This window comes from Mugil cephalus, chromosome 19 (genome assembly GCF_022458985.1).
Source record: "Mugil cephalus isolate CIBA_MC_2020 chromosome 19, CIBA_Mcephalus_1.1, whole genome shotgun sequence".
Classification (NCBI taxonomy): Eukaryota; Metazoa; Chordata; class Actinopteri; order Mugiliformes; family Mugilidae; genus Mugil; species Mugil cephalus.
In genome coordinates, this window is record NC_061788.1 from 7,517,976 (window position 1) to 7,542,536 (window position 24,561).

At 41.4% G+C, this 24,561-nt stretch overlaps 2 protein-coding genes and 1 long non-coding RNA gene across 3 annotated transcripts; 1 reads left to right on the top strand and 2 right to left on the bottom strand.

Moving 5' to 3' along the window:
* Nucleotides 1–3,520: 3,520 nt before the first annotated feature.
* On the top strand, nt 3,521–12,425 carry pstpip2 (proline-serine-threonine phosphatase interacting protein 2). The gene is made up of 14 exons (XM_047570087.1): nt 3,521–3,683; nt 4,503–4,603; nt 6,060–6,134; nt 6,974–7,008; nt 7,092–7,198; nt 7,283–7,345; nt 7,716–7,814; nt 8,090–8,135; nt 8,952–9,031; nt 9,125–9,223; nt 9,735–9,831; nt 9,941–10,025; nt 10,121–10,158; nt 11,639–12,425. Exons 1-14 carry the CDS (start codon nt 3,651–3,653, stop codon nt 11,689–11,691), a joined length of 1,011 nt encoding a protein of 336 aa, XP_047426043.1. The 5' UTR covers nt 3,521–3,650; the 3' UTR covers nt 11,692–12,425.
* Nucleotides 4,503–6,042, bottom strand: LOC124996783. The gene is made up of 3 exons (XR_007110889.1): nt 5,053–6,042; nt 4,757–4,784; nt 4,503–4,645 (listed from the first exon to the last, which is right to left on the bottom strand). It is a non-coding gene; the product is annotated as an uncharacterized LOC124996783 (long non-coding RNA).
* Nucleotides 12,426–13,273: 848 nt separating the features above from the next.
* On the bottom strand, nt 13,274–24,554 carry dhx29 (DEAH (Asp-Glu-Ala-His) box polypeptide 29). The gene is made up of 28 exons (XM_047570085.1): nt 24,258–24,554; nt 23,862–23,935; nt 23,636–23,749; nt 23,418–23,547; nt 23,192–23,331; nt 22,959–23,105; nt 22,653–22,779; nt 22,410–22,568; nt 21,849–22,017; nt 20,786–20,906; nt 20,308–20,697; nt 19,954–20,220; nt 19,724–19,867; nt 19,450–19,626; nt 18,709–18,849; nt 18,469–18,610; nt 18,267–18,387; nt 18,093–18,177; nt 17,862–17,950; nt 16,971–17,099; nt 16,755–16,830; nt 16,459–16,683; nt 16,227–16,363; nt 15,641–15,731; nt 15,225–15,551; nt 15,017–15,148; nt 14,207–14,303; nt 13,274–13,592 (listed from the first exon to the last, which is right to left on the bottom strand). Exons 1-28 carry the CDS (start codon nt 24,403–24,405, stop codon nt 13,537–13,539), a joined length of 4,155 nt encoding a protein of 1,384 aa, XP_047426041.1. The 5' UTR covers nt 24,406–24,554; the 3' UTR covers nt 13,274–13,536.
* Between the last annotated feature and the right edge of the window lie 7 nt (nt 24,555–24,561).

Consider the following 24,561-nt stretch of genomic DNA (forward strand, 5'->3'; position numbering starts at 1 on the left):
ATAGATTAAAGTTAAGTAAAACTAGTTGAATTAAAAAACATACTCACCTTGGCTAGGCATTTTTCTGACAACAGTGGACACAAATACGAAGTCTTTATGAGTGCAGCTCGTCTCTCCTCGGTGCTTATGACTTGACAAGAAGGAACAGGTTTGAACTATTGATAGCAGCCAAGCTATTAAATAGGCTACGTAGCAGCAGATGAGGAATCCCCGTCTGCTGCAGCCAAGTCCCTCCCACTTTTTATGTAGAACACTTTTTAACAACTTTTTGTCTGAACTCTTTTAATCAGTAACATTACATAAGAACTTTTTTTCCTACACTTTATTGCCCAGTTTATCATTTGTGCCTGACAATAATGTTTGACTACGGTGTAAGGCTCGTTTACTGATTAAATACGTACGACGAGGAAATACATACATACATACAGAAAGCAAAACAACAGCACAATCAGCTGATGTACGTCACATGAGGGGAGTTATTGCCATAATAGGTCATGCTTTTCACCTAACTTTTAGTCTTCACACTTATGTAATGCCACCATGAAAAAGAACAAAAAAAAACATGCTCCACAACAGATCACGGGACACCGGTGTATGGTTTTGTGTCTTAATGGGCTGATAGTGACGATAACATGGCTGTTTTTGTTTTTTTCACTGCGTACAGAACACTTTATTATTTCATATACAAAATAACCAACAAAAAAAGTACTTTATTGACTCTAATTTACTGCCTTCATTCAAAAACAAAGAGGCATTTTATTCCGCAAACACCCCGTGTAGTTACAGCTTTACTATCAAACCCAAATGTTTCTTCCTTGTAAGTATCGTCTCAGCTCTCTGCGTCAGAAACATGTCACAACTTGCCCGGCAGTTTAGTGGAAACGGGGAAGTGTCGGGGAAAACACATGTAACTTTAGTCAAGTGATCTGCTGCCTGACATACAGAAACAGTAGCTGATACAGATTTGTAGAGTAGATACAGCTTAAACGGTAAAACCTCGTGAGAAAAAAATAGTTAAGAAAAGAGGAAATGAGTCATTTAAATTAAAAGGGCATATGATGACTTTTAGATTTTCTGGCAGCAGACTCCTAGTGAGGGAAGCTAATATTTAAGTATTTTATATAGAGTTAAATAATTAAGTTCATTGATTCAAAACCTCATGTTACAGTTTTCTAAACAGGTTACGTATTTCCACTTCTGTCAAAAGCCTTTTTTTTTTTGGCCACTCAGAGCCACCATACGTTCAAAATGCCGTCATCCAAAATGGCTTCTGATAAACTTGTTTTTTCGTTTGCTAGCTGTTGTTCAGGAAAAGCTGGATTCTTAGTGGTGTTATTTTTATCCTTTTAATGAGTGGCTCAGATCACTGCCAACAGCTTCACAAACTGGACCACTCACGACAGACATGACGTCAGTGATTGGTGTCACTGATATTCTCAGTGAATATAATCTTTGCTTTGTTAAATAATTATTGGGTCAATCTCTGTAAGGTTGCATTCAGTTACTTAGATTAAAGATAGTTAAGAGGTGTATCATTGTTGTATTTTACAACGTAGCCATAAATTTAGTCTCGTGATATCTGCTCTGTTCTAGATTAAATTTCTAGAAAACTGAAGCTAAGACATTACCGTAAATGTCTTTCAAACTTTACTGTACACTTCCTCAAACAGGGGGATCCACTACATTTCATCCACCACAGAAATCACTCACGTGGTTGGAGAGAAAGTGGGCGTTGCTACTGATAGCAGTGTCGTAAAATGGTCTGATCTCACCACTACCCCGTTCTGAGGCCTAAGCAAGAGATTACTTCTGTTTTTTCAATGTACTATGAACGTGTGTTTCAATGTGACTGTATGTACACAATGTTTTGTCATGTGATGTTGTCGTAGTAGAAACCGTGTGTGGGAACACATTGCCCTAACTAAAAAAATTAACAAATACATAAATAAATAAAGCAAAACAAATGATATAATGCATTAGCTGCAGTTCAATTTGACAGAGTTGGACTTTATGGATTTAGGGACATGAATTCTTGATGGGCTTCAACTGTTTACATGTTGAATGGACCACGGATTATGGGTATGAATGTGATGTTAATAATCAAGTTGTTGGAGAACTAGTGAAGTTATTAAATGTATCTTAGTAAAAATACGTAAAAGTATCATGTAAAGTGTATTATTAGCAGCTCATGGGTGCTCTCATTTGGGGCGAATCTTCTATTCATGAATGATTGGCTCACATTACATTAAAATACTGTAGGTGAATAAATAATTAGACTTTTGGATAAATACACGCAGAGAGCAACAAACCATCATGTGTGGAGGCAAAGTGGCGGAAGAAAATTTGACACTCCATTTTTCTTCCTCCATTTTGACTCCACGTGCGATGTCAAATGGAGGCTGATAAATGGAGGCAGAAGATGTTATCTTCCAGTCAGAGCACATCTTTATCCCATTGTCTCTTTACACTCGGTTCAGCCACACACAGGAGATCTCCTAATCTGGGTACCAGTTCACTCCTAAAGCAGAAGACTAGCCTGGACCTGTCCCTCTCAGACTCAGACCCGCACACAAAGAAGAGGAGCACCAATGCCAAATATCACAAGGCCGCGTCTTACACTGTTGCTGTGTCAGGTTCCCCCATTACTGACCAAGAGCCTGTTCGGTCACCAGCTGACAAAGATCCCAGACACAACAAGGCCACATGCTGATATCAGTGGAGAAGACGAAGGACGAACAACCGGCCCCTACACGACACCAGACAGAGGAGACTGTTCATGTTCATGTTATTCTCATCTTCTACTACTGCTTATCCTCACACTAACACCTAGGGTCAATTTAGAATCGCCAATCAACCTATCGGGTGTGGGAGGAGACCGGAGCACCTGGAGAGAACCCACGCAGACACAGGGAGAACATGCAAACTCCACCCAGAAAGGCCCGAGCTGGACTCTAAGTATCAGCGCTGATCACAGAGCCGCTGTGCTTCCCATTTTCATTCATGTTACTATTATATTCTGTTCCATGTGATGAAACTACTGGGCACCGAATTTACCTCGAGATAAATAAAGTACGTATCTAATAAAATCTGTATATAGTAGGGGCGTCTCTGCTTGGCCTATGGGCCAAAATCAGCCTGCCCGAGGGACTATTCTGCCCCGTGGGAGTATAAAATAACACTGGAAAGACTTTAACTGCAATTTTTTTCCAAAGAAAGTAACTGCTATTCCAAGGGTTCACACAAATTTTTGTAAGAGTTGTGACATAGAACTAGACAGAAATCAAGCTTCTGCTTTTTCTTAAAAAAAAAAAACAGTTGTTTACTACACGTATTATAATAGTGCACTTATTTAAATGTAAACATTCTCATAACGTACTTGTGCTTCTTGGCATGAAAGCAAAGGGAAACATCCGGAGTTGTTATTTATACGCTGTAAATTCTGTAAGTGCCTTCATTGGTCAGCAGATGGCAGCACACTCAAACTCCGTGCCAGCGTATATATCGTCCTCCCTCCTCATCCTCACTGCGCATGCGTCTATCGTGTGTGACAGGCTCTCTCGTGAAAGCTCAGTTCATTCTGATACTGTTACTATAACAAGACGAGACATATAGTGAATGACAGCAGCTCTGCTTCCTGCTCGGCTCCAGTTATGAAAAACCTTCATTTCAAGGACTTCTTCTGGGTAAGTCTTTCATCAACACCAAATATTTTATTTCTTATTTTTTTTATTATATTTTTTTATTTAAACTAACTAATAAGTAATGGAACTGTTTCTCACCATATAAGATGGGAGTGAGGGACTGTTTGTTGTTTTGTTTTCTGGTCTCATCAAACGTGGTTGAAAGAAAGCAGCTTATTTTCTACTTTTAAAGTAAAATGAGGAACAAGATAAACTCGTGCACAATGCAAGGACAGTTACAAATAACAGAAACAGAAATAAAATGAACAAGCGCTCAAAAATACCAAAACCATTACTGTTGTGGTTTACGAGAATGTGCTCTAAATGCAATGATCCTGCATTGAAAATAGTCGACGTAGATTAATATACGTGAGTAAAGGAATATTTTATTTTGTGTAAGATTGTTACAGAATGAGAATATTTAAAGTTCAGCCCATAAATACTTGGATTCTACATCTGTATGTTTCTTAATAAAGAGAAGTCTCTTATAGACTAGTTGAATTAGCAATACAATCACATGCTCTTAAATGTTGTGCAGAGATAAAAAGTCTACTTGGTTGGAATGATTACAACCTGCTGCCCTTCACCATACCTAAATTATGGAGATGCACACTTCAAAACATCAATTTACCCTCGGTGTGAAAGATCGTGATCCTAAAATGTTCCTTCATGCCTGTGTAGAGCTGTTTGAACAAGCTTAGTCTTGAGCGCGTCTGTCTTTCGGTCAAGAGCTTGGGCGTTGGAGAAGAGTTGCTGGCATGAAGCTCGCCTCATCTTTTGATTTGATTTCCAAACTAATTGCGCCGTTCTGCTCACCAACAGACGACGGACCTGACCTGCACTAGCGGCTACGATGCCATCATTCAGTATCTCAATGATGGGAGGAGGACGTGCAAGGAGGTGGAGGACTTCATGAAGGCCAGGTAATGCCGTGGTGTGTCCATGCGATGCCAGCTGTTGTCTTCCTGCACATAAAAAGTCAGATGAAAGCTGAAATAAAGGAAGGCGTGAACTGTAGACTTGGCAGAGCCAGTGCAGGAAGGTGTTGTTTGTTAGGAAAGAAGTTTTTTACTTACAAGAATGAAGAAGATTATAACTGCGTAGCTTTGTGGCGTAGGAGGTAGACATGGAGAGAGCAAAGAGCAATAGGAGAAGTAAAAGACAAACATTTCAATCACAGGCAGCAGGTGAATGAAAATAAAAATGATTTAATAAAAAATTACCCTGCAGATTCATAAAATTGTAAATTTCCCTATTGTTAAACTTCTGCACACAACTGATTCATGGTAGACAAAGGGAAATTATCCTTTCTTTCGAGCAGGAACAGAAAGTTTGTAACGTAAACCCTTAAACGGTATAGCATTTCATTTACCACGAGGCATCCTCCAAATCCATTTCATAATGGAGTAATACAGTGTTTCCCCCCTCTGAGCGTTGAATTCCTCCTTCCTCCTTCCTCTTCCCTTCATCTAATCATTAATCTCCACTCAGTCCACAGCGGACGCGCCAACACACGGGTCCATTTGTCGGCCAGTGGCGCAAACTTTGCTTCAGACGCAGGGTGCAGGTGTAAACCTTTAGGATCCAGCACGAAAACGGCCCACTGTGTCGACACAACACGAGGCTCGCTATGAGAATGGCAAAAAAGGGGATATTGCATAAAAAGAAGGTTTCCCAATTTAGGAATTTTGAAAAATGAAATAAGCCGCAGCTGTTTGCCGCATCGCTTACGCAAATAAAAAGGAAAAGGGAAAGTAAGAAAGTGAAGTACGCTGCGTGATCATGCAAAGCAAAAGCAAACAGAAATAGAGAGATTAAAGCTGAAAATGTTCCATTAAGAGCTGCACAGGGAGTCCTTGTCGTCCGTGGTGGACAGCCTTATGAAGTTACTGATTACTCAGATTCACTAGGTTGTTAAGGATGAATTAGTGCTCACTTCCTTGTTGGTGTCCGTGTGGCCCACTTAGTTCTCTAAGTACCAGGTGGTGTAACTGTTGATAAAGGGTCACAGTGTGCGAAATGTTCAAGGGTTGGTTAGATCGGTCGTGTTCTCCGCAGTCTGTTCACGTCTCTAACTCTAATTGTCCCTCATTCATTTGTATTTAGCCACACACAACCTCCTCTCAGCACGTATGCCATGTAAATAAAGTCCCACTTATTATCAGCGAACCAACAAACTCTTTCAAAGTTATGAGTTATTGTGAAGCTTCTATTTGTGTGTAGATGTAATAAAGTGTGAATGGATGACCTATTATTGCTTTCATGGGAATTCATTTAAATGTATGCTATCCCTGGCTACAGGCCCGTCCTGTTCCCTGCATGTGCTCTTTGTATAGATGCTGGACTACACGTTAATTGATAATTTTTCTTTTCTTTTAGAGCATCGGTCGAAGAGAGGTACGCCAAAGACCTCCTCGGCTTGTCCAAGAAGGTGTGCGGACACAATGAGATGAAGTAAGCGGCCATCTGCTTTGCCACGCAGTTACAATGTGTTTGTTCGGCTCTATTAGCCTCATCATCTTGACTCAATGTGAAAATATCGTCTGCTTCACATGATAAATGTGGAAATGGGGTTGGCACTATTTTAACAGCCTCGTGTTTCCTAATTACCTCTGCCACATTAAATTTGCCAGTTCTGGTTTCTATATCTACAAGTTCTCTTTTGCTCACACGATGAGTGTGGCCTTGTTTGTCTTTACAAGGGTTTTAGAGGAAGGAAGACCTTCAGGGTGGGGGGTGGGGGGGTGTTACAATATTGGCTTCGTGAAATCAAAGTGCGTTATTACTGGTTGTACTGGTGCGTATGATAAGCAAATCCAGTGGCAAAATGCATTATGTGAATGCCAGAGGGACGCTATCAAAGATTAAGAAAGATTCATTTTACTTCAAATAAAGTCGTGAGCACCTTTTTTTCCCAACAGAGACAAATCTGACATGTTCCCACGAGCAACCGTGTTCTAGGAAACTACCTGTATGAACTAAAAGTGAAACTGCGCAGTGGGAGTTTATAAAAATCAGCTTTAATGGTTTGTCATTGTCACTTGACTTATATTGCGATGAGCATGTGGTATTATACGTGTTTAACTACTATAAAAAACCCTGCTTAAACCATAATTTCCTTCCTTGTATAGCTCTTTAAAGGGAAACGTCTTAGACACTTAAATGTATTATTTGCATTTCACCTTATTGTCACCGTTTGTGCATGATATATTACAAACACAAAGGCAACACTTCTCCATGATGCTACTGGAATGATCTTTAAAAGTCTTTCTCTTCTTTTCTTTTTTTTTAAGCACGTTAAAAAGATCCCTGGACGTTCTCAAACTACGTGAGTCCGCGATACATCCTTTTAATTCCTTGTACGCGCGGTGGTTCCTCTGCCCTAGTTAAAGTCAAACTTTTACCCTGCAGAGACCGAACATGTGAGTCTGTCCCACTTACAACTGGCCCAGAGCATCAGGGAGGAGGCCAAGAAGATGGAGGAATTCAGAGAAAAGCAAAAAGACGCGAGGAAAAAGGTTTGTGGCGCACGCAGGTGACGATGACGCCGCCTAGCGCGTCCCACGGTGAGCTAACGCCCAGATGTGACTGTGTCGTTTCAGATAGAACAGCAGATGGAAGCGCTCCACAAGCAGAAATCTACACAGTTCAAGAAGACGATGGACGTGAGTAAAATATCTAGGTTTAAAATAGAAAGGCCACATATTTTACACCATGTCCAAAATAAAACCACAAGTACTTTAACATAGTGGCATCAACAAACATGTCCTCGAGAGTCATGCCTGAGAAGTTTCAGTTGTGTTATGACACGGCTCTACGTCTCCCTTCTCTGTTCCTGCTCTTTGTTCGGGGGGGGGGGGGGGGGGGGGGGGGGGGGGGGGGGGGGGGTTAGGAGGAAGTTGAGTTTACACGTCTGGGAAGTTATCAGCACACCATCTGACACCATGTAAATCCATGCCCAAAGAAGAAGTACATTTACATACATACGTGGCTCAGATTAGCCTTTTTTGGCCTTTTTTTCAATGTCGTCCACAGTCCAAGAAGACGTACGACCAGAAGTGTCGCGACAAAGAAGAAGCAGACCAGAACGTGAACCGAAACACCAACACCACCAACACCAAGCACATAGAGAAGGTAGAGTCACATCTGTTTAATCTATTATAATATGTCAGTTATGTTGTGAGTCTAGATTATAAAGATTTGATCTAAATAAACTGTACGTGCCGTTAAAATATCACACTTAGTACACTTTTTTTTTTAACCATTGTATCTTAGAGTTCCTCAATTCACTATCAGCACCCACTTGTCAGACCGACCACATTTTGTCTATGTATGTGTTGCTGGGTTTGCGTTGGCTTGGTTACCCACAAGTGTTTCTCAGTTGCTTATTTTTTTTTATCACCTTTCAGCTCTATGCGAAAGCACAACAGGCAAAACAGAATGCAGAGGAAGCAGGTAAGACAGCCTGGCATTCACACTGTTTTGCATTTAGCCTCGCTGTGCAAAGGCCTCACCAGTGGCCCAGTGTGGTCGCCATAGACACTTCAACACGTGTTGATATCTCCACAACCACCTCTCAGATTGTCAATGAATGCGGCACACCCATAGATGTGTCTTTGGGCGATGAATCACTGTCAGTGCCTTAACTTGTCCTGTAGATTAGAAGAAGAATAGAATAGAAAAACACTTTATTCATCCCCTGAGGGGAAATTCAAGTGTCCAGTAGCTTGTGCAGGAGCGCCAACATCAGGACAAATTGTAGTAGACAAAGTGAAGACATAAAAGCCAAAAACAGAAATGTTTTTCTTTACTTTTTATAACAACCATATGCCCCCTCTCATTTATCAACCAATTTATCAACCAATGCTAGCATGCTAACATGCAAAATATCGGCATGATTCTTAAAAAAGATTCTTCATGAAAAAAGATTCATGATTCTTGTTGCTTTTAAATGGAACTTGTGTGCACATATACACAAAATGTTTTGCCGCCAAGCGGTAAACATCAGCCGTGAATTGTGAGCACACTGCTGCTAAGCAACTGTTGTCTCGCCATCTCGATGCCGTCATGCTAACAGCTTAGCACGCTAACAAGTGGCAAACTTAACATGTGGAATGGAAAAGCACAATGAAAGGAGGAGGTTGTTGAATATCAACACTTTCCTCTCAGATATATTATAAAATCACGAAGAGAATGAAACGTTTTCTTGTAAATATTTTAACACAGGAAATGGGACAAATGAGTCATATTCATACTGTGTTACATTTGCAGACAAGTTATACCACCAGAATGTGACCACACTGGGGAAGATTAGAGACGAGTGGCTCAAGGAACACATCAATGCCTGTGAGGTACGAGTGTGAATGACCTGTAAAACTTGGGTATATCGCACATCACGTTCAGCAAGTGAACTGAATGTTTTTTTGTTAAAATCTCCACAACAGGTTTTTGAAAAACAGTCGATAGAGCGCATCAACTATCTGAGGAACACTGTGTGGACTCACCTCAACCAGCTATCCCAGCAATGTGTGAGCAGCGATGAGGTAAAACGTTCACTTTAAAGCTGCTAGAATCATTATTTTCATATTAAATGGATGAAAATGAGTATGCAAAATGTGAAATAGGTCAACTATGATATGATTTTAGTGTCTTTCGGTCCATTGTTTTGTTTTAACTGTGTGTAACTTTTCAGTTCCCTCAGTGGACCTACTAGGAAAAGGCTTTAACATACCCATGGTGATTATCTGCTCAGTAGTGGGGCATAAAGAGTTGGACATTTCCACCAAAACAATTTCAAATAAATTTATATTTTTGCTTGGTTAGTCTGTTGGACGCTCAATTTAACTCTCATGTGCTGTAACAACTTTGTCTGATTTTGTTCTTCCGCCTGCAAGTGGTCAAACAGTGCAGGTCGATAGTCTTTTTAGTATAAATATTAGTTTAATCACACTTTTAAAACGCTGTTTGACAAACCGTTAACCCTGTCCATAAAGGTGTGGTGTAATTGGCTCAGGTCTGATTTTCACTTTTATCTGTGTGTGTGTGTTTATACAGCTGTATGAGGAAGTCAGAAAGTCGCTGGAACAGTGTGACATCAGGGAAGATATTGAACACTTTGTAAACCTCAGACGAACCGGTGAGAGACCGCCAGGTAAGCCGATAAATTCTTCAAAAATCCATTAAACAATTGTTGGACATGACACCTGCTGTTTCTCCAGGTTCCAGTGTGTGAACAGTGTCCGTCTTTCCTCTCTTAACAGCTCCAGTTATGTATGAAAACTTCTACAGCGGTCAGAAGTCTCTAACGGCAGGGCCCCCCCCTCGAGTTCCTCCACCAGTCTCCAGGTAAAAAAAAAAATAAAACAAAGACACAATGTGTTGCCATATTTGTAGATTAATTACACGGCTCTCACTGACTACCCTGTTTTGTGAAATTGTAGGAGGGGACCATTACCTGATCCAACGGCAAACAATAGAGGTATGTGTTTACTCTAAATAAATACGATGTTAAGTCAATGTCAGGATTATTAACAAGGTCACAGACTTCCCCACGGAAACAAAAGCTCTTTTGTTTTTGTTTTTATTCTATCTTTATTTAGGAATGCAAGAATGAAATATAGGACATGTACAAAAGATTATTTCCCCTTCCTCTTTCAAAAAAAGAGTACATTGTCCAGTCCTCCTCTTAGAATCGATATCATGAAGTTCCACATTATTTAGGCCAACATAAGGTGAGCAACTACTATTATGTTACAGATTTGTGTTGTAGATTAATTAAGTCTTTGTTCCTGTGAAGATGATATATTTTCTTCAGTAATGACAGAAGAAACAATTCAGATTTTTGTCTGACCAATAGTCAAATACTACAAAAGTCTGAGTTTACTGTCATAGAAAATTGGCACATTTATAGAAATGTTACCAATTAATTAAACATTTTATTCGTTTGTTAGTTGTCAAACTTTCAATCAGCTGTTCTGGTTGACTTTCTGTTAAAATAATGAAACTACAGACAAAAGAGGCCAACAAAACAACTTTTTTTCCCAGCTAGCATAGAGCTAACATTAGCATAGATATCGGTTGGCTAATATGCGGTTTCAGCTTAGTCAGTGTGGCTTTTTGAATTTCTTAATTAAATAAGTTCCGTTATTATATTGAGGAGAAATGAGTTACTGCTACATAACAGGAACTTAAAATGTTATTAATACGTGCTGCTCTTAAAGAGGATTGTGTCATCTGTTGTACAGCAGTTGGTTATAGATAGCTAGCGTGTTGTTTGCCGTGAGAGAGTTATTTAATCTCTAAAATGAAACAGCTGAACAGAATTGTTCGGTTTGGTGCTTAGTGGATTGAGCTGGTAGCTGTTGTTAGCTTGTTAGTTAGTTAGCATGCTGCTAGCCATTGCTGCTAAAGTAAACAGAAGTAACTGATACTAATAATTATTGAGGCTACATGATCAGTTAAGCTGCTTTCATAGTTGAATGACTGATTGTTTGGTCAAAAATCATTCAAAAAAACCATTACAATATTTTAGAGGCCAAATGATGCCGTTAAAAGTCCATAACTGTAAAAAAAAAAACATAGCTAGTTAGCTGGCGTAGTGCTAGTCATTGATACAATAGTAAACGCAAGATAATTTTAATTCTACACTAATAATAATATGCTGCTTCCTCAGGTTTAAAAATGTCACAATTTTGATACTTTGCTACAAGTGAAAGCAGCAAAAATAACTTATAATCTGGTCACTCTGGGTATTAATAGGTTTTCATTTGTTGACACAGTGACGTTGATCTGTAATTTCCATGTACGACATGTTCAATGTGCAGCACTTCAGTGGAAATGCTCTTTGCTGCTAAAATAAACTTAAACCTGAACTACTTTTAGCGCTGGCATGTGTCGTCGAATGTTTGTTGCACACTTCTGTTTTTCATGCACTGTTTTGATTTTTGCTAAAATTGCAGATCCCGTCTACTCAATGGTGGAAGATGCAGGCTACAGTGTCATCCAGTACTGACCTGCTACGTCTCGTCACTTTCTGGTGGTTTCTTGTAAACCTGAGTTCATGCTAGATGGAAAAATCTGTGTCATAACTACGTACATACAATGATTTAGGTGAGGTTGTGCGCTCTTTTGGACATATCACTGTGTTATAAACAGTATACTAAATGCATTGTTGTGTTTATCTTTTTTGGTTAAAGTGACGCAAGTTGATTAATTCTATAAATTAATTAATTGCATAAAGTACTCATGTCTATACACTGAGCCTGTTAATTACCACATATATTTTTATGTCATGCAAAATTTTTATCTTCTACACAAGTTGTATTTATTTGTACTTTTTCATGTTTTCTTTAAGAAAGATTCACGTTACAAGACACAAAAGATGTACTGTCTGTTCACTTGTTTTCATTTCCTCCTCTATGTGGAAGTAACACGTCAGCTGACAGCTATCTTGTGGCTGGGAAACAGTCCAGTACTGCGTTACTGCACCTTAACATTTCTCCACAAATGTTGTAACGGCTGTTAGATTGACTTGTGCGTGCTCCGTAGTGACATTCGAGGTCTTTAAAATGAATGTGATGATGACGACGACGCGCAGTTTTTCTGCATGCTGGGAGAGGAATTTGCACTTTGATTCTACTATGAACACATCATTTGTAAAATATGCTACAAAGGTTAGAACTGCAGGAGTAAAGAGGGACTAAATGTCATTTTTTGTGTTTATTAAAGATATTATTCTTCAGTGCACTTCTTCACACTTATGTCCATGACGTACATAAACCTTAGGGTTATATGAACGGCGGTATTACACCGTGAACACACAGCATAAGGCTGTGTTCACACTTTACATGCAGTTGTACAATAATCCATTTCTGCTTCTTGAGCAATGCTTTGGTGGATTTTCTTAAGGTCATTGTCCTATAGATCTTCTTTATCTTCAAGCACTCTTTGATTTGATGCAGTTTTACCACTTGAATCAGAATCTGCAGGCTGCCAAGTCTCCGAGGCCACAAAACAAATCACCCTCGTGCTTCACCTTTGTATTGCTCTAGTATCTAGGTTAAATTCCTGGGATCCCTATCTAATAGATGCATGCACATTGGTCACCAACCATTCCAATAATTACCCACAGATCCCGTGATTAAATTGGGTTATTTTCGAGATGCTCGACTCTTGGCCTGCATTTGCAGCGTCTGCCAGTCCCGGACAAATCTGAAAGTTCTTGCCTCGTGCAGACAATTTTCTTTAAAAGGGGAAGGATTTTCTTCTTATAATTTGGAGAGTGCTCTTTAAAAACATCTCACCAGACTCTACAGGCATCTTTTTCCCACGAGTGACACCATAGACAGAGCCGCCAGTTCCTCCAGGAAGTTTCTAATCGTTAGCCCTTAAACAGTAAACACTGAAAATAATTTTATAGGACTGAAATGTAATAAACGTAGGTGTGTGCTTATCTTGTAGACTTGACTGGTTTCTGTGTTACTGACTTGACAATAAAATGACAATTTATGTGCAAGTTGATAACGGAGGATGAAATGAATGGTTGTTCAAACATGTTGCAAACACTATATATAATATTTAAAGCATGATGACCATTTCAGATAAAAACAAATACAGATTTATTTCCACCACATTTGGCAACATCATAATGCAGCTGTTGGTTCTTCCTCCAAGCATGAATTTATGCCTTTCATATGTTACAATCCTCCTCAATGTGAGTTAAGAGCTCCTGGTGGCCAACGTTTTTTTTTTTTTAAAGACACCTGCAATGCTCAACTAGAGCCAGAGGTCTCCCTCGTAGTGTAACAGGAGCTGTGCAGGTTCTTCAGTGGCGATCGGATCCTGTGGTGGTTTGATGTTACAAGGCGTTTTCCGATTTGATCAGATCCAGAATCACCTGGATGGTCGACTCGCCTGCAGAGGAAGAGACGGGATAAGATCAGGTCTTAGAAATGCAAACATATTAGACAGCGGAGGAGTTTGTCATGGAAATGAAGTGACAAAGAAGAAAAAAACAAAAGGCTATTTTAGTAGCTGTCGGTAGCACTCCGGATATAACAAGAGATTATTATTACTTAGAACTCAAAGTCGGCCTGTGAACACAGAGTTTCTTATTTTTAAAAGGTCAAGTACTTCCCTAAAACAACCGGAAACATTTATTATTCAAGATTAAGCAGATAATTTATGGGTTTCCGAAAGCGGTTAAAAAACGTGGTCTCCCTATTGAAGGAGCACGTGAGACTCTGGGGATTATTGGATTGTGTGGTGGCACCGGTGGAGCTCTGAGGCACAGAGGGCTTATATATTATATTATTTAAACTGTTATATAAAGTCCTTATTAGAAGTATTACCAGATGTATCTCGATGTTAAATAATTGAGATAAAATCGCTGTCTTCATAAACATTTTGTGTTGCTACGGAGAGAGTAGCCGGTGAAGTTTATTTTAATTTCATGCTACTAATTTGAAGGAAAAAAAAGTCATTTCAGTCTTATTTTGTGATGCCGGGGTGGAGGTGGGGGACTTTACCTTCCAGACTCATCCTGGGGTTCTCAATCTTCTTCTCAAGCAAAGAGTCCATCAGTTTCCTCAGGTGTTTAAAGATGACACCGATCCGCACGGGAGCCTTCAAAGGATCAGTTCACCAATAACTTCAGTTCAGTTTTTAATTCATGCATTGATAATCTGCCCCTTTACCCCAAGAATCAATTTACAAAGAACTTATATTAAAAAACAACGACACAATAAGCAGCAAAAAAGTGATAATGATACAATAAAATGAAAATAAAATAGGTATTGGCCAACACTGACTGTTACGTTTCCATTTAAGTAACATGTTTAATTATATTTCCTTAACATACTGTCTTTGATTGTTCTTTTAAATGTAAAGTTGAGTGGGTTTAGAAAAGAGTAAAATAAAAATAAAACGGCTGAAGAGAATGAAACTGGAGCGCTTTAGTTTGTTCCAGATGTTTAAAGCAGCGGCTAAAAAAGAGAAACTTTTCAATTAACCATTTAATAAAAGCAGATAGTCTATCATAATTTTTCTGGATATTTAGCGCAGACTTGTAGAGAATAAAAACTGCTTTTCCATCTTTGACTCTTGGGTCAGCAGGCAGGTCTGAGAGCAGGAAATAAAAAGATCTATTTTGGATGTAAAGAAGTTTAGTTCTTTGACAGTGTGAAAGTCGAAGAACCGCACTTTTCTACGTCCTCCTGAGATATGAGGCCTTTCATTGTTTGAGAATAACTTGAAATAATTTGAATCCAGTCTAAGGACACGACATAACCAGACAGACACGTTTAAGGCCTCGTGGACAACTCCGTCCCCACACTGACCTGGAAGTGGATCCATCCGTCCAGCGTGATGAGCCTCTCTCTGTGTTGGATGTCGATGTCTCCTCCGAACAGCAGCATGGGGAAAGGAGAAACCAGAGTGGTGTCTCGCAGGTAGATCTTAGTGTATTTCACCTGTGGACAAACGTTTATTAACACGAGAGCGAAATCGCCGGGCGGAAAGACGCATCACGCGTGCTTCAGGGATCACCTTCTCCTGGTACAGCAGCCAGCCGTGCGTCTGCAGGTTGCGGTTCACCGACGAAGGGTGGACCTGAGCCTTGCCCTGCGGCGTCTCCACCGTGCAGGCCACTCGCTCCAGCACGTCCACGGACGGCGTGCACAGGACCCGGGCCACGCTGTCGTAGAGCCCCGCCGTCAGCACGGCGTTCAGGACCGAGATCTGCTGCTTGGACAGCGAGGCCGTCTGCTGCCTCGAGCCAGAGGACGAGGAGGAGGAGGAGGAGGAAGAGGAGGAGGAGCGAGACGACCAGAAACCGGCCTGCTCCATCATCCTCATCAGCTCGCGTTTTACGTCCTGCACGGAAGATGGATTCACACGCATGGGATTACAGACGGGCAGAGGAAGGAGACGAAATTAAAGGTTAACACGCAAGCGGAGGTTACCTCGATTGTAATGAGAGCCGTCCGATTGAGGAAGTGCTTCCTGCAGTAGGACATTTCTGCTCTCTGTCCTTCAGTCTGCGAGTTCCTCCACCTGACGTTATGACACCAGACAATAAGGTCATGAGATTATCATTTCTAGAAACTGCACAAAATGTTCTTGAACACCCACGTGGGTTCATTTGTCCTGTCTTCACTGTCTCAACCAAGGCTGCTGTTAACAAGATTAAAATAAAATACAACAATAAAATGAAATAAAACGCAATTTTAGGTCCCATAGTGGAAAGAGGAAGCAAATTTACAAATTATAAATAGTTTATGTTGAAAATTTTAAACCATGACCTTCCTCGTTACTGTGGCTCGAGGCAGTGACGACGTGATGACTGTAACCGAAACCGCACAAAAATAACTTTATCCATGTAAAGAACCTTTTTCTTTTTCTTTTTTTAATATTTCTTAGCGCCTCTCGAGCATAAAAAAATAATGCTACTGCTGGAGGCTGACAAAGCATTTCTGCACACCAGTTACTTTATAAAAAAAAAAACATCTCAGTAAACAAGCCTTTTAAAGTTTGCAGACGAGTGCGCACCCAATGTATGCGTTGTATATGGTCAGGTGGTCGGAGTTGGCCGACGCCAGCGCAGCCTTCGCCAGGTTGGCTTCGTCCTTCCTATTCATTGGTGTTGAGAAAGGAGACTTCTCTGTGATGGCTGCTGCGATGGTCGCCTGAAGCAAATGGTTATAATTCATAAAAGATATAATAAAACAAACAACGTTAAAAAATATATATGGCGATGCAGGGTGGAATCCGTGGGACGCACTATGGGCTCCAGGCAGCCGAAGATGGCTCCGTAGATGAGCATCTTGCCGATCTTGACGTTGACCGGCAGACTCGCCAGGTGGTGTCCCAGAGGGGTGAGCACGTGGTTGTCGGGGTGACACGCGCCGATCTTCCTCAGCAGGTTGACGGCGTTGCTGACCGACTGTGGCTGAGGGGCGTCCAGGGCGCGGCTCAGGAAGTCCTCCGGGGAGCCGTACTGACATTTCTGACCGGAGAGGAGAGTGTTTACCTCTGTGTGGATGTTTATTTTGTGTGCGGACGAGGACGATTAGTTACCATGATGTGAAGACAAAGCTCCTCCAGGGGGACCCGCAGAATCTCTGGGATGGAGTAATCCATGAAGGCATCGAACCTGGAGTAAAACAAACGGCTCATTAAATAAAAATATTTAAACGTTTATTGTCTGTTTTAACTTTTATACCTAATACGGTTCCAAGCTCTAAGGTTTCTATTCTACCCATATATATGCAGAGTGAATGAGGAGCTCCATACCTGAATTTCGGGTACAGTCTGAAGCAGAAGCCGCTTCGGACACGTCCTGCTCTCCCCTGCCTCTGGAGGGCGCTGGCTTTGGAGACGAAGGTTTCCACTAGGGAACTCATCTGGCTGCTCTCATGGTACCTGAACAATAAGCATGAAAGATGAGTCTAACAACAACCAGCGATTAAAGGCATTATTACTATTAATATAATTACTATTATCATTATTACTGTTATTATTAATGCTAGTGGCATTTGTGAATTTTAGTCTGTGTTCCCAAATTAAATGTCATTCTCAATAACTGCTGGTCTTTTTCCACTGGTATCACGATGGGGTTTACATATCGTATGTGGTGCATCATCATGAATTCTGTTTCGGGTATTAACAGCTGTTTCTCACTTCCTTAACTTACTACCTGGTGCCATCATCAGGCCAAATTTGGAATTTCCCCCTCGTTTTAGTCTTTGATTGTTCTAATTAGAAATCAGAATCAATGTGTTTCATGCTGTAAACTTAAGAAATTTAGGATTAACCTTTGGTATTCTAGAGAAAATGCTCACGGTCATTAGGATTTTCCATACATTGGGTTGACCACACGTATGGAAAAGTGAGGTAAAAGTGATGCAATTACTTAAAAAATACAACAAACACAAATCCAAATGGCTTCATGTCAAAGACAAATTATTTGAGATTAAATGATAACATTTTAAAACAATAATAATAATAATAACAGCTGGGGTCATATGGGTTAAAATCAATTCACAGACAAGTGAAGAAACAGGTCTGATTGTTTCCAAAGATAACGAGAATCTATCTTATTATAAAATAATAAAATAATAATAAAACTTAGTATAAAATACTATGAAATGTGAAAAAATAATTTTATATTGTTGTAGCTCTTACTTATTTTCTTTGGTCTTCCCTGTGTCGATGACAAACACGACGTCAGGAATAGTCACACCCGTCTCAGCAATGTTAGTGGACAGCACAATCTAAAAGAGACACAGAGCAGAGACTTGTTTTCTATTCACTCCAAACACAGAACATTTATTTCAGTGTGAGACACAGATATGTAACTGATGTTCCAGTTTGTGATTTTTCCAAAGGTTCAATTGTTGCAAATTTAAAAATTACCTTTCTAACTCCAGCAGGGGGCACTGTGAACGCGGCAGCCTGGTCCTTTGACGAGAGAGTCGAGTGGAGGGCGACTATCTTAAACCTAAAAGACAGACACATCCTACAGTGAGACGACGTACAGTTTTGTGCTTCACCACATTAAGTTGAAGGACATTAGCGAGTTTACGTCACCTGTGTCTGTCCCGGAACCTCTTGTCTGACGAGAGCAGGTCGTGCAGCTGCTGGATGTGAGCCAGACCGGGGAGGAACACGAGAACGGCTCCTTCCACATCTGTAAACTGTGGGGCTTTGTCTAAAAATCGAAAAGAAAAAAAAAACACATTTAATATATGTAACAAATTTAATAAAATATATGATTCTGCATGTGCTGTACCTAGATAGTCCACGAGGTCAACGAGCAGGTCCATGTTGATCTTATTAGGGTTCATGTACTGCAGCACCTGTCGAGTCCTGCTGCTGAAGTGGTCGAGTTCAGGACCCAGGTCCCAGCCCGAGGAGTCCCTCAGTATCACCTCCTGAAAAAAAACAACATAATTAATGCCGCTCCACCCTCTTGAGGCTACACACACCACGCTAACAGATATATTGATTGATTTGGGAGAGCAAATGTTACCTGGTGCTGCAGTGTCTTGCCGCCTTTTTGCGTGACAGAGATGGAGACTTCCTCTTCTTCTTCAAGAATTTTCTGGCAGTACTCGGAGTCCTTTTCTAGGATGTACCCCGTCTGCTCCACTATGTCTTCTAGATGAAACACCTGGAGACAAAACACAAGCAGCTAGAAACAGATACCTAAAACTACTAGATACAGGGTTGTGTACCATGTAAATAAATTATGGAATTCATGGTTTGTTTTCATTAATCTGAATATATATGCTGTTGTGTCACCAAATAATTTCCAGAGGATTATAGCTCGGTGATGTAGCTCAGACAAATTATTGAGATCAGATAAATTCAGTGCACTTTTTTTTTTTTTAGCTGTGCAGCCAAGCAACTTAAAAAAACAGATCAGACCATTTATTTATTTTAGATATTCCTAATTTTATGTTTCAGAACACTGAACATGAATATTTTTCCATACACTGGTTTTGATTTTCCATACATTTCCAGATGTGGAAATTTATTAAATTAAATTAAATTAATAGATACAACCAATAAGTAAATCGTGTAATTTCTTTAAATACGCTTGTCTGCAGCTGTCGTCTCAGTTCAAAATTTTCTCCTTCACCCTGTTTCCCCTCCAGGTTCCAGGCTGAGCTCATCAGAGTCTATGCTCATGCTTTTTTATCTAAATGCCCAGAGGCTTTTTGTGCTCTTTATTAAATAAAACCTTCGCTCCCGATCTAACTGCTCTCACCTCCACGGGGAACGTCCTGCCAGGAATGCTGACCACGGGGCAGCGGTTGAAGTAGCTGGAGAACTTGTCACAGTCCACCGTGGCGCTCATGAGGATCAGCTGCAGGTCCGACCTCCTCATCACGACGTCTTTCAGGATGGTGAGCAGGAAGTCCGACTGGACACTGCGCTCGTGGACCTGCGGAGGGGTGGTTCACATGAGGAAAAGGATGAATAAATTAAAAAAAAAACGCATAATAAACAGGCTCTGTGTACGATGAGCTGCCGTCAGGCACCTCGTCTACGATGATGTGTGTCAGGGAGCTGAGGTTTCTGTCGTGCTGGAGCTTCCTGAGCAGGACTCCGGTCGTACAGTACAGCAGACGGGTCCAGTCCCCGGACTGATTCTCCATCCGGATCTGGTATCCGCACAGCGACGACTGAATTCAACAGAAAACACAGCCGTTAAAGAAGTGCATCCGATTCAAGTCAACCAAAAAATGAAAAACCAAAGGTTTACTCTCACCTTCGATCCTGGTCCGTCCTCGCAGCCCATCTCCTGGCTGACCCTGCAGGCCAGGCTCATGGCGGATATCCGGCGAGGCTGGGTCACCACGATGTTGCAGGGCTCTGCAGCCTTCCCTCCGGCCAGCAGCTCCTCCAGCAGGAACTGGGGGATCTGAGTACTCTTCCCACTGCCCGTCTCTCCAGCCACCACCACCACGCGGTGGCGCTGCAGAGCCTCCAGGACGCGGCGTCGGTGTTGAAAGACGGGAAGCTGCTCTCGCTCTGCCTTAAATGCGGGACACACGTTGAATGACGTGACTTTATTTAAAAAAAAAAAAAACTGCTCTACATGGAAAAGCTTAAGTGCATCTACCTGCAGTTTGTGGGCCAGTGATGACTTCTTCAGCTTTAATAAAAGCTCTCTGGCGGCCTCAAGCGCTCCTTCCCTCCTGACTCCCTTTGTCTCGCTCTTGTCGTCCACTTCCTGCCCTCGCTCCCCGATATCGAGAGCAGCCAGGTTCTCCCAGGACTCTTCAGGCTCCTCGTCATCATTGCTGTTTGTCCCCGGCCATCCTTGCGATCCGGGCGTCTGGCTCTGCTGCTGCTGCTGCTGCTGCTGCTTGAGTCGGGTCAGGAGCCGGGAGATGAACTGGTCTCGAGGTTTGTTGGCGGCGGTGCGGCTCTCTTCCCGCTGCTGCTGCTCGCTGTCCCTCCACTCCAGCCACACGTCCCTGTAGGTGGGAGGAAGGAGCTGGTGCACCGACTGGGAGAAGGGAAGGAGAGGAAACTCAAACCCGGGAACAAAGATGACACGCGGCTTAAAACGGGAGTCGAATGAGAACGCGGATCACCTGTCCTTTAACCAGGTTGTAGAGGGCCAGCGTGGCTCCCAGGTGCTGAGCCTGCATGCTGTCTTCCGTCAGGATGGTTGGACAAACTTCCAGCACATCATCCACCCTCTGAACACGCACCCTTCAAGCATGAAAAGACACTCTCAATTACCCAACACGGTTTCAAACAACTAAACTTGTCAAAAAGTCTAGTCACAACATCTATTTGGTTTCTAAGATCACGTTTCTTTAATATGTTATATTATACTTTTCCATCTTATTTGCATAAAATATTACTGTTGCAAGAACGTTTTGTTACACTAGCAACTTTTCCAAAATTATTGTTCCAAGTGCACCTCTCTTTTTTTGACGTCAACATTCTTCAAGTTTGTTCCTTTGTTTTTCAAGTGAAACGTAAGACTGTCCATTTATCTTTTGGTTCTGAATATTATTTTTCTTTTAATTCTCTGTTACATAATTATCAAACTCGACAGGCTAAGAATCTTTGTCCTTCGTTGTATACAAGTAGTTATTATATGGAAAGACTATGCACATTTAATTGATCCCTCTTTGTCACTGACCACATACAAAAAGAAACTTAAAAATGCTCCTTTGTTTAAGACTATTAACTTGGGAAAATAGAAAAAGAAAGATCTACTTTTTCTTTCTTTTTTATATATAAAATTATCTGTCGTAATGATGATTCTACTTTTTTTTCAATGTAACTTTCAATTTGTTCATTTAAAATTTATTTGATTTTATCTTAACTTTAGTTTATCTTTGGGTGTAGTTTTCATATAAACCTCTACAGGTTTCTAACCACACCTCACACATACCTCGTCCTTTTTCTATATATTTATTTATATGTGAGACAAATAAAACAAAAAAAACACTTCTATATAACACTACAGTTTACAACTCTATTCTGTATCTTCTGTTGTTTCAATCTTCACTCTAAGTAACTCAAATGTTATAATGTCTAAAATCTCTTTTCCACTCACTAACGTGCTTCTGCAGGGTTAAATGCAGCAGAATCTGAACGCATAAACGGGAATAACTGTGGAAACTGTCGACCTGTACTCACTTGCATCTCCAGTATCTACCAGCAGCGACCTTGTGAAAAGCCGGCGCTGGACTTTTGGGCAGGTTCTTTCGGACCCAGTCGATGAGGAACTGCTTGGGCGACTTCCCGGTCCAGCTTCGAGCCGTGTAGTCAAAGTTGCGAATGTCCTTTGGTTCGTTCTTTTTCACGACTGCAGGGGGAAAAAAAATGGGAGAAAACGAGCAGGTTGATGTCACATCGCTAAACTGCAAGAAAGTTAACAGGCTTCTGTTTTGCTGGTGTATGGTCAGTTTAATGCTTCTACATGCATCAAATTAACATCCTAAACATGTCGCCACCAAACAAATAAATAAATGACATTTTCATCCTCGATTTTGGACAATATGTTCACTCTTGCCACTTTTGGATGTTTTATCTTCTAGTGCGGATAAGCAATTAATTAGAAATACATTTATCGTATATGTTACATGAGGAAGAATTCACATTTGTGTTGTTTCTTGTCATGTCCAGCTTCTATTATAGTGCAACTACTACACTTTACTTCATTGCAACAAAGTTCAGGCACTAGATGAACACACAGACCTTTCTCGGGAGGTGGCTCCTTGGCGGCTTGTTCAAACAAACTGAAGCCGATGTCCTCTTTGTCCTCGCTGACGGGAAGTACTTTCTTTTGCTTTTGCGGAGCATCCACCACTTTTAAGGCTGCATTGAACACGGGGTGGGACTCCAACTGCTTCATTTCTAGAGAGAGTAAAACACCACATCACTGGAAGTTTGAACACGTTCAAATTAGAAAGAAATGTGAGACAAAACACACACACACACCTTGCTGGATGACGCGTATTCTGTCCTGTGCCGTCCTCTGACCCGTTTTGTCTCCTTTAGTCTTGGCAACAGCTGCCATTTCTCTAGCGTCATACAGCTGAGCAGTAAGGATCAAGTACCTGTCATTCTACAAAGAGATAATAGGACAAAGACAACATTAATGACTTTTATCGGACTATCACAACTTCCTAGAGCTTGCAGCTTGTTGGCATAGCAACATGGCTGTTTGTGCCCATTGGCACCCAATTAACATAAATTAACAAAAGTCCTGCAAGAGCTACTTCAAGGTCTCTTAATTTCACTTACGGGATCAAACTTTTCATCCAGTTCTGGATTACGTGTCTTCTTCCACCCTTCCTTTTCCTCCTCCTCCTCTTCTTCTTCTTCGCTGCTTTGCTCTGCATACCTTAAAATCCAGTCCTTCATGCTTGCAGCTTCGTCCTTCTCGGAGACCTGACAAACACCACACGCACATTTATGAGTTTTATACGAGAGAAGATGGAAATCTCTCCGGCCGACCCACACTTCGTTAAGCAAACCTTGGGGGTCTCTTTGCGGGTGTTGTTGGCCGCCTTGGGGCTTTGGGCTGCAGGTTTCTGCTGGGCAGGAGGCTGGTACTTAGGTCGACTCTTCTGGGACTCCTCCTGCATCTGCTGGCTAAAACCATCCGGCAGCTCATCTGATAAAACAGACGATAGCTTTTAAGAGATGTGTCTTCAACAACTCCTACCATGACAACGGGTTATGCGACTGCTGATGTTTTACCATCTTTAAGGTTCAGGCAGAGCCAGTCGAGAGCAGAGTGGAGATCTCCTCCGTACAGCACGCTGCTCTTCATCGCCTCCTCGATGTGCTCTCTTTTGAAGTTGAACCTCTGCAGAGCTGTGTACAAGTCCTGCGAGCACATTAGGAGAAGCCCAACCTGAGTGCATCAGTTTGTGAACAGCTGTGAGGTATAAAGAGGGATTTGTTTTTGCCTTTACCAGCAGTTTCTTGCTTGTAAGTCTCCCTGATATGGGCCCTTTGTCTCCATTCTCCTGTCTGAAGTCGTTGATCAGCTTGATGATCTTCTTCTCCAGGTCAGCTTGGATAGCGACCTGCATTAATGGGACGTATCACTTTCACTGGGAGCATTTTAATTGTTTTTCAGCAAGGAAAACACATGATAAAACGGATTACACTTAACAGGGATTGACATATTGAACTTACCTTAAGAATCGACTTGTCTGAGACCCCACCTGTGTCAACTTGGGCGGTGGTGGCAAGACTGTAAGTCTTTGGAGCTGAGGACAAAACAGAGAATTTGTGTTCAGGCTGCGGTCAAATAACTGTGTGTATCTTTGGTTAATATGTCCCTTCCTTTGATTAAGTGATTACTATTTTATATCCTGGAAAACGTCCACCACGAGTGACAAGATCTCAAAGTTTGTTTGCAAATGTGACAAGAGAACTGTAGCTACACTTGGCAATGAACCAAAATACATTATTTTTATTATATTAATGAAATGGATATTGCTGGACAATTAATACTGACCGCTGGCAACTAAGGACCACAAAACGACATATGAACAGTCTCTAATGTGGACTGTTATGAGGTATTATCACCTTTAGACTTGTTTTCTTTGGCTGGTTTATTCTGCTTATTGCTGGCTGGCTGTTTCTTGGTCTCCTCCGCCACGCCGGTCCCCGTTGTAGCAGTCGGGGCCACCGGAGCGGCCGCTTGCGGTGCCGATTTCTTCTTCTTTCCGCCCATTATATCCCCAAAACCCCGTCTGTTTGTGGCTCCTTTATGTCCTTGCGCGATGCAAAATCATCAGCGAGGTGTCTGACAATTGATCGTGGCGCAAAAATGCCTCCCAGACGTGTTTCTACTCCTCTGTTTGGACCACACGGCTGCCGTAGCGGAAGT

Coding starts and splice junctions, on each gene's coding strand:
- dhx29 (XM_047570085.1), bottom strand. CDS start 24,405: ATGGGCGGAAAGAAGAAGAAATCGGCACCGCAAGCGGCCGCTCCGGTG. Junction 23,106..23,191: donor CCCGCAAAGAGACCCCCAAG/GTTTGCTTAACG, acceptor GGTGTTTGTCAG/GTCTCCGAGAAGGACGAAGC. Junction 18,611..18,708: donor GCAAGACACTGCAGCACCAG/GTAACATTTGCT, acceptor GTTTTTTTTCAG/GAGGTGATACTGAGGGACTC.
- pstpip2 (XM_047570087.1), top strand. CDS start 3,651: ATGAAAAACCTTCATTTCAAGGACTTCTTCTGG. Junction 6,135..6,973: donor TGCGGACACAATGAGATGAA/GTAAGCGGCCAT, acceptor TTTTTTTTTAAG/CACGTTAAAAAGATCCCTGG. Junction 10,026..10,120: donor GTTCCTCCACCAGTCTCCAG/GTAAAAAAAAAA, acceptor GTGAAATTGTAG/GAGGGGACCATTACCTGATC.